Source organism: Patella vulgata, chromosome 3 (assembly GCF_932274485.2).
Source record: "Patella vulgata chromosome 3, xgPatVulg1.2, whole genome shotgun sequence".
NCBI classification, from domain to species: Eukaryota; Metazoa; Mollusca; class Gastropoda; family Patellidae; genus Patella; species Patella vulgata.
Window position 1 is genome coordinate 15,939,510 of NC_065881.2, and position 15,081 is coordinate 15,954,590.

Consider the following 15,081-nt stretch of genomic DNA (forward strand, 5'->3'; position numbering starts at 1 on the left):
GACGTCAACTGACCAACGAAGCTTGAAATGTGGTGCTCTACGTTCAGGTCAGATATCTCCCCCAGATGTCGAGATGGATTACCGCTGTCTTCGTATATTTCTTGTTCCACGATGTCCTGATCGTTGCTGGAGCTTATTATTGAAGTCGTTCCCAAAAATGCGATATCTTCGCAAATACTATTTTCATCGGATGATTTCGTCTGTACAGTTTCTCCATCACCGGTTAAATCAGTGCCATGCTTTACACTGGTATTTGAAACCAATGAAGTCCAGAATGACGTCTTCAGCGGTGGGTGGCACCGTACATAAAGTACTAAGAAGTTTGCTACAATCGAATTAACAAAAATTACAGTATTTGTAAAGGATATTAAAAATTTAACTTTAAAGGCTGATGAAAACAATACACAAGACACTCCGCACACAATTAAACTCACCACGGGAGTTTTATTTTCTGTATAAACCCTCTGCAAAACATTTACCAGAAGACCATTTCTGGCCATAGAGAATACCAATCGGGAGAGACCATAAATACACAATAGGTTCACCTGAATTAACCCAGTAATAACACCCACAACCATGAACTTCTTTGTCCATTCTGATTTAGCATAATGAATGGCTGTTACTAAGGGCGCTTCTGTTTCGAGCAACCAATATGGTTCTATCAATAAAACGGCAACGGTGACACCAACGTACAGGAAAATGACAAATACAACTACGATACCAATTGCGATCGGCACCGATCGTTTTGGATTCTTTGCTTCTTCGCTCGAAAAACACACAGTAACGAATCCAGTATAAGCAAAGTAGCAGATTGCTGCTCCATGAATAATTCCAGTAAATCCGAAAGGAATCAAAGAGTCGTGTTCAGCGTCTTTCAAGTTTCGGACATCCCCATTTCGAAACCCAGTTACTGTTAAAATAATTAAAGACGTAACGGAAACCACTGATGTAAGTGTTGAAAGTTTCGCCACTATGGCTGTACCAGACATTATAATCATAGTTGAAACAATGATCACTAATGAGGCCGGGATATCAATAATATTACTGAATAGGACATCTCTAAAGTATTCGGTGCTGTTCAGTCGGTTGATGGAGTCATTGAATATCATTGCTTCGATGTATGAACTAAAGGTTTGAGCACCCAGAGAAACGGCTGCTACATTTCCTGAAACAGATATGAAATAAAATGAAATGAGGTTTAACGTCCTACTGTTCTGCGCCGATTGGGCTTATGAAGACGGGCATACGCCAAACAATGTGCTATGACGGAATTTTTTGCCCAGACAGCAGCACTACGACTTACTCTTATATAGAATTCAATATGTTAAGTACACGGGACCGAACGACTATATGTTATCCCTTGTTAGGTACTCCGTCCTGCACCACTGACAAGGGGAAACCACGCCAGAAAATCATGATGAATAACTTTCTCGGCAAACGGTACCTCCAGGTTCGCGATCTAACGTCATACTCACCAAGCCACCGCGGCTCCCTTCCTGAAACAACAAACAGGTGTTATAAACCCACACTACATTTAATGGTTTTCGTATCCATTTGTTAAAATCTATCAAAATATGAATTTTCACGTTGACATTTATCAACAAACTAAACATTTGGCACAATTGGGTTAATGAGCTCACATAACCTTTCCCTGCCAATCTACGGAGAGAGAGAGAGAGAGAGAGGTTAACGTCCACTGGACAAAACTAGGTCATTTGGGGACTAACATATGGTTCTATTTTGTTTCGATAATTTTCATGTATATAGGGGTCTTAAGCAGTGTTGGGGGTGGGGGACCGGAGGACCTGGAGAAAACCGACAAGGTTGGACAGGCGACCCAACTCCTTGTCACGTACAACCGGGGAATCGAAATCACGCCAATAACAGATCTTATGATACAGCGCGCACACGCTAACCATTCGACCATCCATCCCTTCCCACCCCCGTCCTTTTAGAGATTCTAACAACAATCTTACCTAAAATACTTAGCCATCCAATCAGAAATCCAAAGCGAACTCCCCAGCACTGGTGTACATATGAGTATAGAGCTCCAGTTCCTGGGAACCGTGAAGAGAGTTCAGCATACGCCATTGAATTAGAAAGAGCAATCAGACCAGCAATGGTAAAAGAAATAATAACTGAAGGACCTAGAATTAGATGATACAATTGTGCATTTTATTATACCGACAATTACAATTAAACATGGCATTATATTAGTACGCATTTTGGAAATGGCAGTGATGTGATGTAGTACTGGTAATATTGAAGGAAGAACGAGATTTTCTATCAGATTGTTGGTTGTTTCAGCCCATTAACTCTTTGATTTAAGGAAACGTGACGGAAGGAGCTAGAATTAGACGATAACGGCAATTACACTGAAACATGGGTATAGACATTTATTAAGCATGTGCACATATTGGAAATGGTACTGGTAATATTCTATCAAAGTGTTGATTGTTTCGGCTCACTAACTCCTTGAATTAAACAAACGTGATGGAAGCGGACATAGTACAGTACAACAGTATCCTAAAGACACGGCTCATTTTTCTTACCAGCGTATTCTTTAGCTACAATTCCAATAACCATGTAAATACCACTTCCAACCGTTGATGATATTCCTAGAACTATCAACATCCATAGTGTAAGTTGTGGTTTTAATTCAGGTTTAACTTCCAGGTTGCTACTTCTGGACATTGTCGTATCTGAGACATAAAACAACCCTACATAATTAAAACAAAATGAAATCAGGTTAACGCCCAACTGTTCTACTCGGACATGGCTAATAACGACGGGCATACAGTGGACTATTAGGGAAATTTTTTCCGGACAGCGGCGATGCGGTTACTCTTAGTATATCGAATTGCAACTGCCAAAGGTTCTTTGTGTGGCACATCAATGTGTACAAGTGACTTCCCTCGGTTTTTCATTCCATTTGAATGACTATACGTTGTCCCTTGTCGGGACCTATGCCCTGCACCATAAAAAATTTATAATGCCGTTTCAGAGAACCATTTGTGCAAACAAATATCATTTATTTACCATATAATTCCAATGAAATTATGAAGTTTAACATCCTACTTTTCGACACCATCGGAACTATAATAATTGCCATTTTATTCGAACAGCGACGTTTCCGTCTACACTTCATCGAATTACAACTTTAACCAGAAACTTTCTGTGTCAACTTTAACCAGAAACGTCTTGTGCCGACTTTTACCAACCAGGAACTTTTTGTGCCAACTTTAACCAGGAACTTTCTGTGTCAACTTTAATCAGAAACATTCTGTGTTAAAATTTATAACCAACCAAGGACTTTCCATGTCAGGTTTTATAACCTATCAGGAACTTTCTGTGTTAACTTTAACCAGGAACTTTCTGTGTCAACTTTAACCAGGAACTTTCTGTGTCAACTTTAACCTATGAATAGTATGTGTCAACTTTAACCAGGAACTTTCTGTGTCAATTTCAACCAACAATGAACTTTCTGTGTCAACATTAACTAGGGACTTTCTGTGTCAACTTTAACCAGGAACTTTCCGTGTCAACTTTTATAACCAACCAGGAACGTTCTGCGTCAACTTTAACCAGGAACTTGCCGTGCCAACTTTCATAACTAATAATGAACTTTCAATGTCAACTTTTATAACAAACCATGAACTTTCTGTGTCAACTTTTATAACCAAGTCAGAGGTGACCGACCAACTAGAGCTCGACGCATGACACTCTAGATCACTCGGCCATCCCACCTCTTCGTTGTATCTAGTCTTTTGACAATCATAAAATAACGTCCTAGATCCATTTCTGGCCCAGTCCCTTATGATTAGTGAGTCATCACCACACTCACTGATCCAGCGTGGTCCCCATATAGTTGTTGTTGTGTTCTTGCTGTTTAATGACCGCTTCAACAGAGGGCCTGACAAGGACAGCTGTCTAGTCGGTCGGATGGGACGAAAAACCGAGGTCCCTTGTACATATTAGCGTGCACGTAAACGATCCCTTGGCAGTTGAAATTCGATATAAGAGTAGGCCGTAGCGCCGCTGCCCGGGCAAAATTTCCCTCATAGCACACTTTATTAGCCCAGTTTAGGAGCAGAACAGTAGGACGTTAAACCCCATTTCATTTCATTTCATTTACCGCTTCCACAGATGATAATATCGCAGAATAGTTGTCTTATCTTTATTAACTTAGCGTACGCGATCGAAACGACCACAACAGGTCAGAGGTGACCAGCCAGCTAAAGCTCGAAGCGTGACCATATAGCCCACAAATTAGAAAGTCATTTTCTTGACCAGCACCCCCTGATTAGCTAGTCAGGTGAAAATAATATTTTACTCCAATAACAAAAAACATAACTTACTAAGATCCTTTAGTCGTTACTTCTTATTCTAGATGCCGAAATTAGAAAGTCATTTTCACGGTTAACTGTGTAAAATTTGAATGTTATAAAACATGTTTACGACACAATATAGTTAGAGTAACAGCTGACTCTCGCTATAAGATCGATGTTTGTCCTTATGTGGTCAACAAAAATAGGTAATTATTCAGATCTTTTCTTAAAGATACATTATTTAAGATTTATACAAAGAGCTAGCCATTCTTTCTATAATAGTTCGAAATAAATAATGTAAATAATTTGAACCACCGTACTGGTTGTTCGAAGCTAAGTCTCGCTCCTATTTTTTAGCTTAAATCAAAATTTGGCTTAACTGTTCAAATCTATTTAATATCGGAGAAATTAGATGCCATCGAGAGTTGATTATGGTCTGGATAAGTTAATTAATGTCTAATTAATAATTTAGATGATATTTCAGGCCTAAAGAAAGACCTGCAATAGGCAGATTTGGCTCTTGCATAATGTATGCTTAATTAAATGGGAGCAGTGGCGGCTCAGCAGAATAGAGGCTGGGACGCTAACCAGGAGGTCTCAAGTTCGCTCCCAGATTTGGCCGAAAAAGTTTCTCATTTTTCCGGTCTGGTTTCCCCTTGTCAGCGGTGCAGGATGGAGGGCCTCTCCATGTCTAGTTGTTCGGATGGGACGAAAAAGTCAGGTCTCGCATTCTCATTGGCGAGCACGTAAAGGAAATCTTGACGGTTGGAAGTTGATATAATAGTAAAACCTAGCTAAACCCCTTAATTTTTATTCTATGAAGTGAAACAAACGACAAAATTCTAACACTTAACCTAATAAATAGAGAATCTCCTACAAGTCTTTTTTGATATCAAAAAATATCAACAGAAATAGATAAAGTAACAAAAGACGAGGCTCCGCCGAGGTTTTTTTTTTACTTTATCAACGAGTGTTGATATTTTTGATATCAAAAAAGACGAGTAGGAGATTTTATTTACCACCCAATCCTTTCTTACGTGCACAAATAAATAAATATAATTCTTTGCTATAGACTTCACTTTTACTGAACCTGATTACATTACGGCGTAGTGATACATCATTTTTTGACAGAAATTCAACCATTGCAAAGTCCTTTATATTGACCCAGTGTTTCCATCAAAGTCAATTAAATAAAAATAATTCATTTTTAATAAAAAAAGGAGTTACCAAATGGGCACAAAACCAAACCCAATTTTAAATCTTCCTAGTGCAAAAACGGAAAATTTTACCTTTTAACCTCCGGGGTCACAAAGAACAAAGTTGAATTTAGCAAGTTTACATTTTTATTGAAAGGGTGATTACTTTCGATCTTTTTTAGCATGTTTTCATGATACAAGAATGGTTGCGCTTTCACTTTCAGTGCAAATGACCTCATTTAACCTTGACCCTGAACATCTCGACAACGCCCCAACGGCGGACTGATTACCACTCGGCAACGTATTCTACGCAAAATTTTACTATTGAAAACTTGGGTTTGGTTTTGTGTCCATTTGATGGACACCCCGCGCACTGAGCCTCCGATCTATAATAATGACACAAATGAAGATGCAAATTCTCAATTTGCTACCTTTTGACACCCTTTTAAGATTAGAAATAGAGCTAAATCAACTCTCGATGTCATCGCTAGCTTGTGATATTTACTGGATTTGAATCCGATCTGCTGCTCAACGCTCATTGATGATGAAATCCAAAAATGGATAATAACTATGTTTTTATCGTACCGACTTTAGTAATGCTGATCGAGGCTAGGTCTAAAATCGCTAAATTCTCGGTTCAGAGTGGATCCATTTAACTGAAATTTTCGGCAAATTCTCTTTACATTATCTAATTTTTAACTATTATAGTGGGAACTGCCAGCTCTTTATCTAATCTCCTATAATGCCCCATTAAGTAAAACATATTGTATAAGATTTACTACCGATAAAGATATCTTTATAGCTTTACTGCCTTATTATAATATCTAGCCTATCATCTGTAGATTTATATAGATATGACATTATATGAACTTCCTGATATTTGCAGTTAATGACGGTATCATTTTCACGTTTTGATTTAAACGTTTTCAAGGGTTTCTAGTTTTTTAATTATTCTTTATATAGCCTACCAAACTTGGAAGATATGTCAAGAATACACAATCCATTGGTTTTAGAATTAATTACCAGGGGACCAGCGGTTAAGTAGAAATGGAATTTAAGGTCCCGCTGTTGTACTCCGATTGAACCAACGAAATGAAATGAAATGGGGTTTAACGTCCTACTGTTCTGCTTCTAAACTGGGCTAATGAAGACGGGCATACGCCATACAGTGTGCTATGAGGGAAATGTTGCCCGGGCAGTGGCGTTACTGCTTACTCTTATATCGAATTCCAACTGCCAAGGGATCTTTTACGTGCACGCCAATCTGTACACGGGACCTCGGTTTTTCGTCCCACCCGAACGACTAGACAGGTGTCCTTGTCAGGCCCTCCGTCCTGCATCACTGACAAGGGGAAACCACGCCGGAAAATCTGGATGAACTTTCTCGGCCAATGCAGGGATCGAACACCCGACCTCCAGGCTAGCGAACCAGCGTCTTACCCACTTAGCCACGTGATCCCCCGACTGAGCCAACAGTGTGGAATGAGGGAAATGTTGTTGGACACCTATTCTAAATTGGAATTCTAACTGTCAACGGATCTTTTACGTTCACGTCAATGTGTGCACAATGTGTGGCGTATGCCCATTTTCATTATCCCGGTCAGAACAGAGCAGTAGGTAGGACGTTAAACCCCATTCAATCCATTTAATAATTGGTATAATAATGCTCAATATTACGCTATAGGGTATGGACGCAGAAACAAATAAATGTCAAAAATACACTGAGATAAATGCATATTATTGTGTTTAATGAACAATACTACGCAGTTAACATTTTAGCAATAATATATATCGGTTACATGAAATGATTCCATTCATGATGGCGAATATCACATGAAGCAGGCCAGTGAGCCCATACAATAATAATTAATTATAGGTGACATTTATATGATCAATTAATATGTAAAATGAAATTATCTTCATATTAACGTCTAAGTGAATGACTCCACTTATATGACTGTTTAATGTTCAAATATTTTTATAAATAGTAAGGTTTCTCCAATTTTCACATCTATCCATTTTTCTCGACAGCTGTTGTGATCGATTTGAAAATGTTGGCGAAGATTTTGTTTGTTCTTGGTTTACTTGCCGGTAAGTTTATTCGTATATTTCCGTAGGTGTATACTTCTGAACGTAGATGGTAATATATGCTATATCTGTCATTCAACTGATTAAAACACAGATCCTATTTCGCTTCGTTTTTTGTAGTTCAAAATTGCCTTTTACTTTACTACACTAGGCTATGAAAGAGTTGTTATATAACGTTCTGGTTGATGCAATGGATTAGCCAATGCAACGGTCCGTTACTGCGAGTTCTTGGCGTAAATTCCACGGAACTGTGGGTATTCCACTAGAAACATTAACGTTGATTAGTTAATTAAAAGCCATGCTTCATACGGTCAAAAGCCGCTCAATATGACCCCTGACACGACCTTCCTCTAGAACAAGTCAGATCTTCATGTATAAAAAAAAACCGAAACGAAATATACTGCTATATTAAAGATACAGTATGTAAGAGCTAAATCTGCAAGTTGAAGGTCATTTTTCTGGCTTCAAATCTTATACAAATTCTTCTTTAGAGATTTATTCAAATGGCAATCTCGTGATTTATATAGATTTAAAAATTTAACGATAAAATGGATAATTAAGACATCGTCTCGGTTAGTCCAGTACTGTTGCTATGAAAACAAACGTGCTAAACTACATCTTCATCTTCAAACAGCCATAACTTCGCCCAGAATAAAGTAATTTGAATGAAATTTTCAAAATATTAATTTTGAATTACCTATTTTTGAACTATTATAGCAAGAACGACCATCTCTATATCTAAATCTTACATAATGCATCTCTCTATTATAATATTTCCTTTAACCCCCCCCCCCATATATGCATGTTAGTCGTAATATAGTTTCACACTTGAATCAAACAAAATGTACATATTTTAATGGCCCTTTTCTCGATTTAATGGTACCAATACCCACGACAAAGTCCAATAATGCGGGAACACTTTTTTGTGGGCTATGATTTAATTTCATTACAGTGAAAATCCTGGAGACACCCCCCCCTCCCCCCTTGCCTTGGTGCCCTACATGCTTAGACTGGTTAATCCCTAATCGGGGACTGATCCTGTGACTGATTTTAATTTACGGTACAAATTCTTGTCTGTGGTGACAGAGTGATTCCCATTCGATTCAACATTTATAAAGTGCTATTTATATTTTTCTAATGCAGTAAGTAAAGGTCAACTCGATACTTGTCCAGATGGATCAGCAATCGCCCTTTGTTTCAGTAATCCATGTTTAACGGCTACTTGCTCTGCTTTTCCAGATGCAAAATGTGTGTAAGTTTATTTTTACTTCAGGGCTGGTTCTGTAATACACATGAAATGCATTACATTCCGCGAATGCATATGCATTCTGTGTAGTGAAGATAGAGGTACAAGCCGGGAATGCAATGAATTTTACTATCTCCTTCAACTAGCTTGGTCAGCTTAATAAACGCTTTCCTAATAGTACTATTGCTGGGAATTGTTCATATGTGGATACATATATCAAAATTGGCACAAATACTCCTTGGGAGCTGATCTTTCGAAAAGCTCAGTATCCATTAGAAAATCCAATATGGTTGCCATTTTCAAGATGGTCGACTTTCGGACAATTTGTAGACACCAATTTTCCTATTAAATTTATGAATATATAACATATTTTTTTCAAATTCATCTAAATCGGAAAAATATTTAGGGCTCTATGGTATCCACAAACTGTGTACAATTCACATTTTACCTCAAAGGCAAGGGCCATGATTCAAGAAGCTGTGGTCAGGTGCAGATCAAGGTCGTTCGATCCTCTCCACGAGGTCCGCAAACTTTGTATATAATTCACAGTTTGGTTTTGATGAAACATGGAAAATTGGGAGCACCTATATCACAAAATAAATTGTCTCTTTGCTACTGCATCAAATATATAGGCCTGTGCAGTGTGTATGTTCATTATTATGGTATGTTGTAACAAATGTAAAGATGTAATAGCAGCACTGAGCAGTATATCAACGTTGGTGTTCATATGCTATATACATTCATTGCCAAGTGGCTCTCGTTTGGAAAGCGACACCACTTATTATAATCACCAGGTTCCACTAGCCAAAACCTAACACAGGGATTGTCATAAAATACAGATGGCCAATTGTCGATCAACATGTAGTAAATGCGGCTAAGCAAGGGCATGCTGCAAATAGGAGGCCCGTGAGACAAAAAAGGACCACAGAGCTCACGTTGCATAAGTCCGAAAGGTCACTGGGCTGCTCCACAAAGGGGCTAATGTGGGTAACGGGGACTTACACGTGTACATTTCTATAGTATTTTTAAAGCATTAAAGCATTTTATCTGCAGGACTAACTTTTGTGGAAGCGAGGCCTGTAAGGCACAGTTCTTTGTGGACGACGAGCTAGTTAAATGTTAGCATTAATACATTGTAAGTATTTTTGTATTTTAAAGCATCGGAGAGAGAGAGAGAGAGAGAGAGAGAGAGAGAGAGAGAGAGAGGGGGTTTAACGTCCACTCGACACAAACTAGGTCATTTCGGGACTAACACAGGGTTCAATTTTATTTCAATAATTCGCTTGCGCGGGTCTTTAGCAGTGGGATGACACCGGGGGACCCGGAGAAAACCCACGAGGTTGGCCAGGCGACCCTACTCCTTGTCACGTACAACCGGGGAATCGAAACCCCGCCACATGAATCAATGACAGACTGTTTGATACAGAGCGTACGCGCTAACTATTCGGCCATCCCCCCACCCCCTAAAGCATCGGAAGCTGGCATTGTAACCCATATCAAATTAATTCAGAATTTTACATTTGACAAAGCACTAGATTATACTGCTCTTAATTCTTAACCGTTTTGAATTCTTTGTTAGTCTCGATTCTAAAAGTGCAAATTCATTAATGATTTTTACAATTGACAAACCGTTAAAGCTATTCTTTATTCAAAAAAAGTAGGGGATATTTGATTTTGGGGGCATAATACTAAAATATGCAAATGACTACGAAAAAAGTCACTATAGAACCTAACAGAAGAAACATTTCCAGTTACATGTGACGCCCAAACGCACCAATAGCTACCGCATGGAATGCAGGTGATGCTTGGGATCATCATGGGGGTCCAACCCAAGATTTGCACGACTCTGACTTTGAATGTTACAGTCATTGTGGCATTGAATTCCAGGGTGGAAACATCAGTTTAATTGTTTTAGTGACCAGAAAACAAATTTTGATATGCGTCGGCTTACCTAAAATGAAAGGTTACGTGCCCTTGGCATGCTACAGATCGGCACAACACAGGCGGTTGTGGCGCGGACGATGAATGTTTCTCAGTCTATCATAAGCAGGCTATGGTCCAGATACCGTGATACACAATCTGTACAGGACAGACCACGCTCAGGTCGACCAAGGGCGACAACTCAAGCCCAGGATCGATTTATCCGTACCTTGGCCTTGAGAAATCGTGTCATCACAGCAAATCAGATCAGCGCTCGTCTTCAAACAGACACTGGTGTGAGAGTGAGTGGCCAGACGATTCGGAATCGACTGCATAGGGGTCACCTTCGCGCCCGACGTCCTCGTGTGATCCCTTGTTTGAGAGATCATCACATTCAGGCAAGACGTCGTTGGTGTAGGGATCGTCAACACTGGGATAATCGACGCTGGAGCAATGTGATGTTTTCAGATGAGTCAAGGTTCACTGTTGATTTTTTGGACAGACGTAGGAGGGTGTGGCGTCGTCGAAACGAGCGCTTCCAAGACGTTAACGTCATCAGACATGATCGATTTGGGGGTGGTTCTGTTATGGTGTGGGGAGGCATCACTGTTGCTGGAAGAACGGCTTTACATGTTGTTGCAGGGCGTGTTACAGGCCAGTACTACCGGGACAACATCTTCGCAGTCCATGTTGTGCCGTTCGCACGACGTCATGGCCGCCGTTTCATCTTCCAGGATGACAACGCAAGATGTCACAGGGCCAGGATCGTTACAGAATACCTCCAACAACAGAACATCACCACATTACCTTGGCCAGCACCGAGTCCCGACCTCTCCCCCATAGAGCATGTCTGGGACATGCTTGGACAGAGGTTACGTCAACGTCAACAACGTCCTGCCAATGTCCAAGAACTTGCTGCTGCGTTGCAACAGGAATGGGACAATCTGGACCAAAATGACCTTAGACGTCTCATTAGGAGTATGCCACGTCGGATCAATGCTTGTTTGGCAAACAGAGGAGGATTTACCCGTTACTGACTTGGTTGTGATGCTGTGGTAACTTTGCTGTTTGACCCCGGGTATCATTTTACCCTTATAATGGTCAGTCTGTGCCTTACTTAGTCTAACGATCATTTGGAATAAATCGATGAATGTAAACTTCATTTCATTTTGTCATTTGTTTCTTCGTCAGTTTCATTAGGTGACTTTAATAACACTTAAAAATCAAATATCCCCTACTTTTTTTGAATAGTATAATTCTTGACTATTTCCAGTTTGCATAAATTCTAAAATTACAAATGTTTGTCATTATATTCTAAATTGGTTCTTAAAGGTGCATTATGTAAGATTTAGATACAGAGTTGATTGTTCTTGCTAGGGAGCCGTGATGGCTCACTGAGTAGGATGTTGACTCGCTATCCTGAAGGTCCCCTGTTCGGTCATTGCGTTGGCCTAGAAAGATTGTCGGAATTTTCCGGCGTGATTCCCCCTTGTCAGTGGTGTAGGACAGGGGGACTGGCAAGGTACAACGTATACTCGTTCGGATAGGACGAACAACCGGGGTCACATGTACACATTGGCAGTTGGAATTCGAAATAAGAGTAGGCCGTAGCGCCAATGTCCGAGCAAAATTTCCATCATAGCACACTGCATGGTGTATACCCGTCTTCATTATCCCAGTAGGATGTTAAACCATATTTCAGTTTCAGTTTACGTTCTTGCTCTAAGAGTTTCAAAATAGATAAATGTAATGCATCATGCAAATATTGAAAATTGAATTCCATTTACTTTATTCTGAGCACAGTTACCGTTGTTTGAGGTTTTGGCAAGATATGGCATACATTGTTTATTATTGCAGCAAAGACACTTGTTAATCGAGACCCAATTGCGATTCACCATTTTTTTTTAAAAAATAAATCATTAAAGGGCGATGGTAATCTAGATAGTTAATTATAGGATTGCCATGTGAATAAATGTTTTAATAATAATTTATATACACTGTTAGAAAAAATCTGGTAAATTTACATGAAAATTACTGGCAGCAAAAGTTGCCAGTAAATTTACTGTAAATAAACATTCAGCTGTAATATTACAGAGTTTCTGTAATTTGACTTTGTGAGTAAATTTACCTGAAAACAGTAAATGGAAAATAACATGAGTTTGTTTTTTAACTTTGGACTGTAAATTCACCGCAACACAGTAAATGAACGGTTACAGTAAGTTTGTTTTTTAACTTCCAAATGTAAATTTACCTAAAAGCAGTAAATGAAAAATTACAGACAAATGTTAAAAAAAACAACACAATGATTTTAACTTCCGTTTACCCCCCCCCCCCTCCTTTTGTTTTTAGTTAAACAACAATTTCACCGTAAGAGAAATAAAATCTCAATTGAATAAGAGGCTTGTTAATGTACTGTAAACATAAGACTAATACATCCTGTAAGGCAATCGGTTTAATTAACCGTCTTCAAGTAAGCTTGAATACGAGATAATACAACCTATGGCTAGAAAGTCAAAACATTTTTTTATACGTTTATGAACATACTTACAATGTGATTAACGTACGATGAATAATTATACACGTTGTAGATCGTATAAATAATGGAAATTAGATATATATATAACATGCAATATACCACATTTCACAAAATGTGATTGTCCATATTATGGTTAATAAATTAGAATGAATACTATAAGAAAATAATTATTAGGAATGGTTCGTTGCTATGGAATACTAAAATAAAATAAGAGACAGTAAATTTACCAATAAGTAAATCTACAAAATAATGTGAATAAACGTAAATCTGTAAAATTACCTACTGGCTTTGCTATTTTCATTTCAATATTGAAATATTACGCATGTATTTTTACCGGGGTTTAATGTGCCTTTGGTTTCATCAAAGTTTATTGTAAAAAAGAATGAAACTTGGTAAATATACACCATTTTGGTAAACATTCCGAACATTTTATGGTAAAAACAAATAATTTAATTGCTGTAAATTTACTTATATTTCTAACCCGAAAGTTTACAAAATAATGTGAGTAAACGTAAAATGTCTAAAATTGCATGTTAAGAGACAATAAATTTACCGAATACGATAACTACCAATAAATTAAACATACATTATGCAAGAGCTAAATCTGCCTATTGCAGGTCTTTTTTATAGGCCTGATATGTTCTATAAACTATGAATTGGACATTTATTAACATCTTATGTGTTGGATTTTCACTGGATTTGAGTCCGATCTGGGGCTCAACGCTCATTAATGATTAAATTCAAAAATGGATAATCAAGACTATGTTTTTTTTATCGTACTGACTTTAGTAATGATGATTGAGGCTAGGCGTAACATTCAGTCTCTAATATCTCGGTACAGAGTGGAGCAATTTGACAGAAATTTTCAGCATATTCCCTTTACATTATCTAGTTTTTAAGTATTATAGTGAGAACTGCTGTAATTTTATTTATATTTCTAACCTAAAAGTAAATTTACAAAAATAATGTGAATAAACGTAAGATCTGTAAAATTACATGCTTGCTTGTTTATTTTCAGTTCAGTTTGGAAATATTACATATGTAAGAATGTATTTTTACTGATTTTGAATGTGTCTTTGATTTCATCACCGTCTATTGTAAAAAAAACCACGAAACTCTGTAAACATACACGAAACTCCGTTAAAAGACGCCAGACTTGGTAAAACTACTATATTGTGGAGAATATACCGATAATTAAGGTACAAAAACTACTTGTACTACTGTAATTTTACAAAAATTTCTAACAGTGTAACATTTATCTAACAAATACCTACAACAATAGTCAGATTTAGCTCTTACATAATGCATCGTTAACTATTTTGAATTACGAGTTAGCACCAGTTCTAAAATTACAATTTTTTTCTTCGGTTTCAGTTGTTTATAATTAACCTATCTTATTACATTTTAATCAAATCTCTATACAAATATAATAATCTTGAATTAATTTTTTTTAAAAAATATTTCTTTTCTTTTCAGGTGACTCGATAACGATTAATTTATCAGGATTAAAAGAATATTCATTTCTAATCATTTTTTCGTCTAAATAAAGTAAATCCCCTTTTATAAATGTGTTTATTTCACAATATGAATATTATCTATGAATTTAAGTACCATATTATATGTATATATGATATAGTCCGGCGGAAAACCCCCCAGTTTAAGCCTTGACATGGATATATGGATTATATTCAAGATGGCCGCTATGAAGCGTTTTCTGGTTATTAAGTTGGGTAAAATTCGCGACAAATCCTCACGGACATCGGTTTG

The 15,081-nt window shown here is 37.8% G+C and overlaps 1 protein-coding gene and 1 long non-coding RNA gene across 2 annotated transcripts; one reads left to right on the forward strand and one right to left on the reverse strand.

The window, feature by feature from the left end:
- Nucleotides 1–313: 313 nt before the first annotated feature.
- LOC130012328 (cationic amino acid transporter 4-like) lies at nt 314–2,091 on the reverse strand. The gene is made up of 3 exons (XM_056100004.1): nt 2,017–2,091; nt 690–1,190; nt 314–325 (listed from the first exon to the last, which is right to left on the reverse strand). The coding sequence occupies exons 1-3, from the start codon at nt 2,089–2,091 to the stop codon at nt 314–316; spliced, it is 588 nt and encodes a 195-aa protein (XP_055955979.1).
- Nucleotides 2,092–7,456: 5,365 nt separating this feature from the next.
- On the forward strand, nt 7,457–14,881 carry LOC126815844 (uncharacterized). The gene is made up of 4 exons (XR_007678080.2): nt 7,457–7,615; nt 8,756–8,864; nt 9,912–9,993; nt 14,791–14,881. It is a non-coding gene; the product is annotated as an uncharacterized LOC126815844 (long non-coding RNA).
- The last annotated feature ends 200 nt before the right edge of the window (nt 14,882–15,081 follow it).

What these genes read in the sequence shown, in the direction of transcription:
- LOC130012328 (XM_056100004.1), bottom strand. Translation starts at nt 2,091, where the DNA reads ATGGCGTATGCTGAACTCTCTTCACGGTTCCCAGGAACTGGAGCTCTA. An exon ending in ATGTACACCAGTGCTGGGGA is followed by an intron (nt 1,191 to 2,016) that starts GTTCGCTTTGGA and finishes TTAAACCTCATT; the next exon opens with TCATTTTATTTCATATCTGT.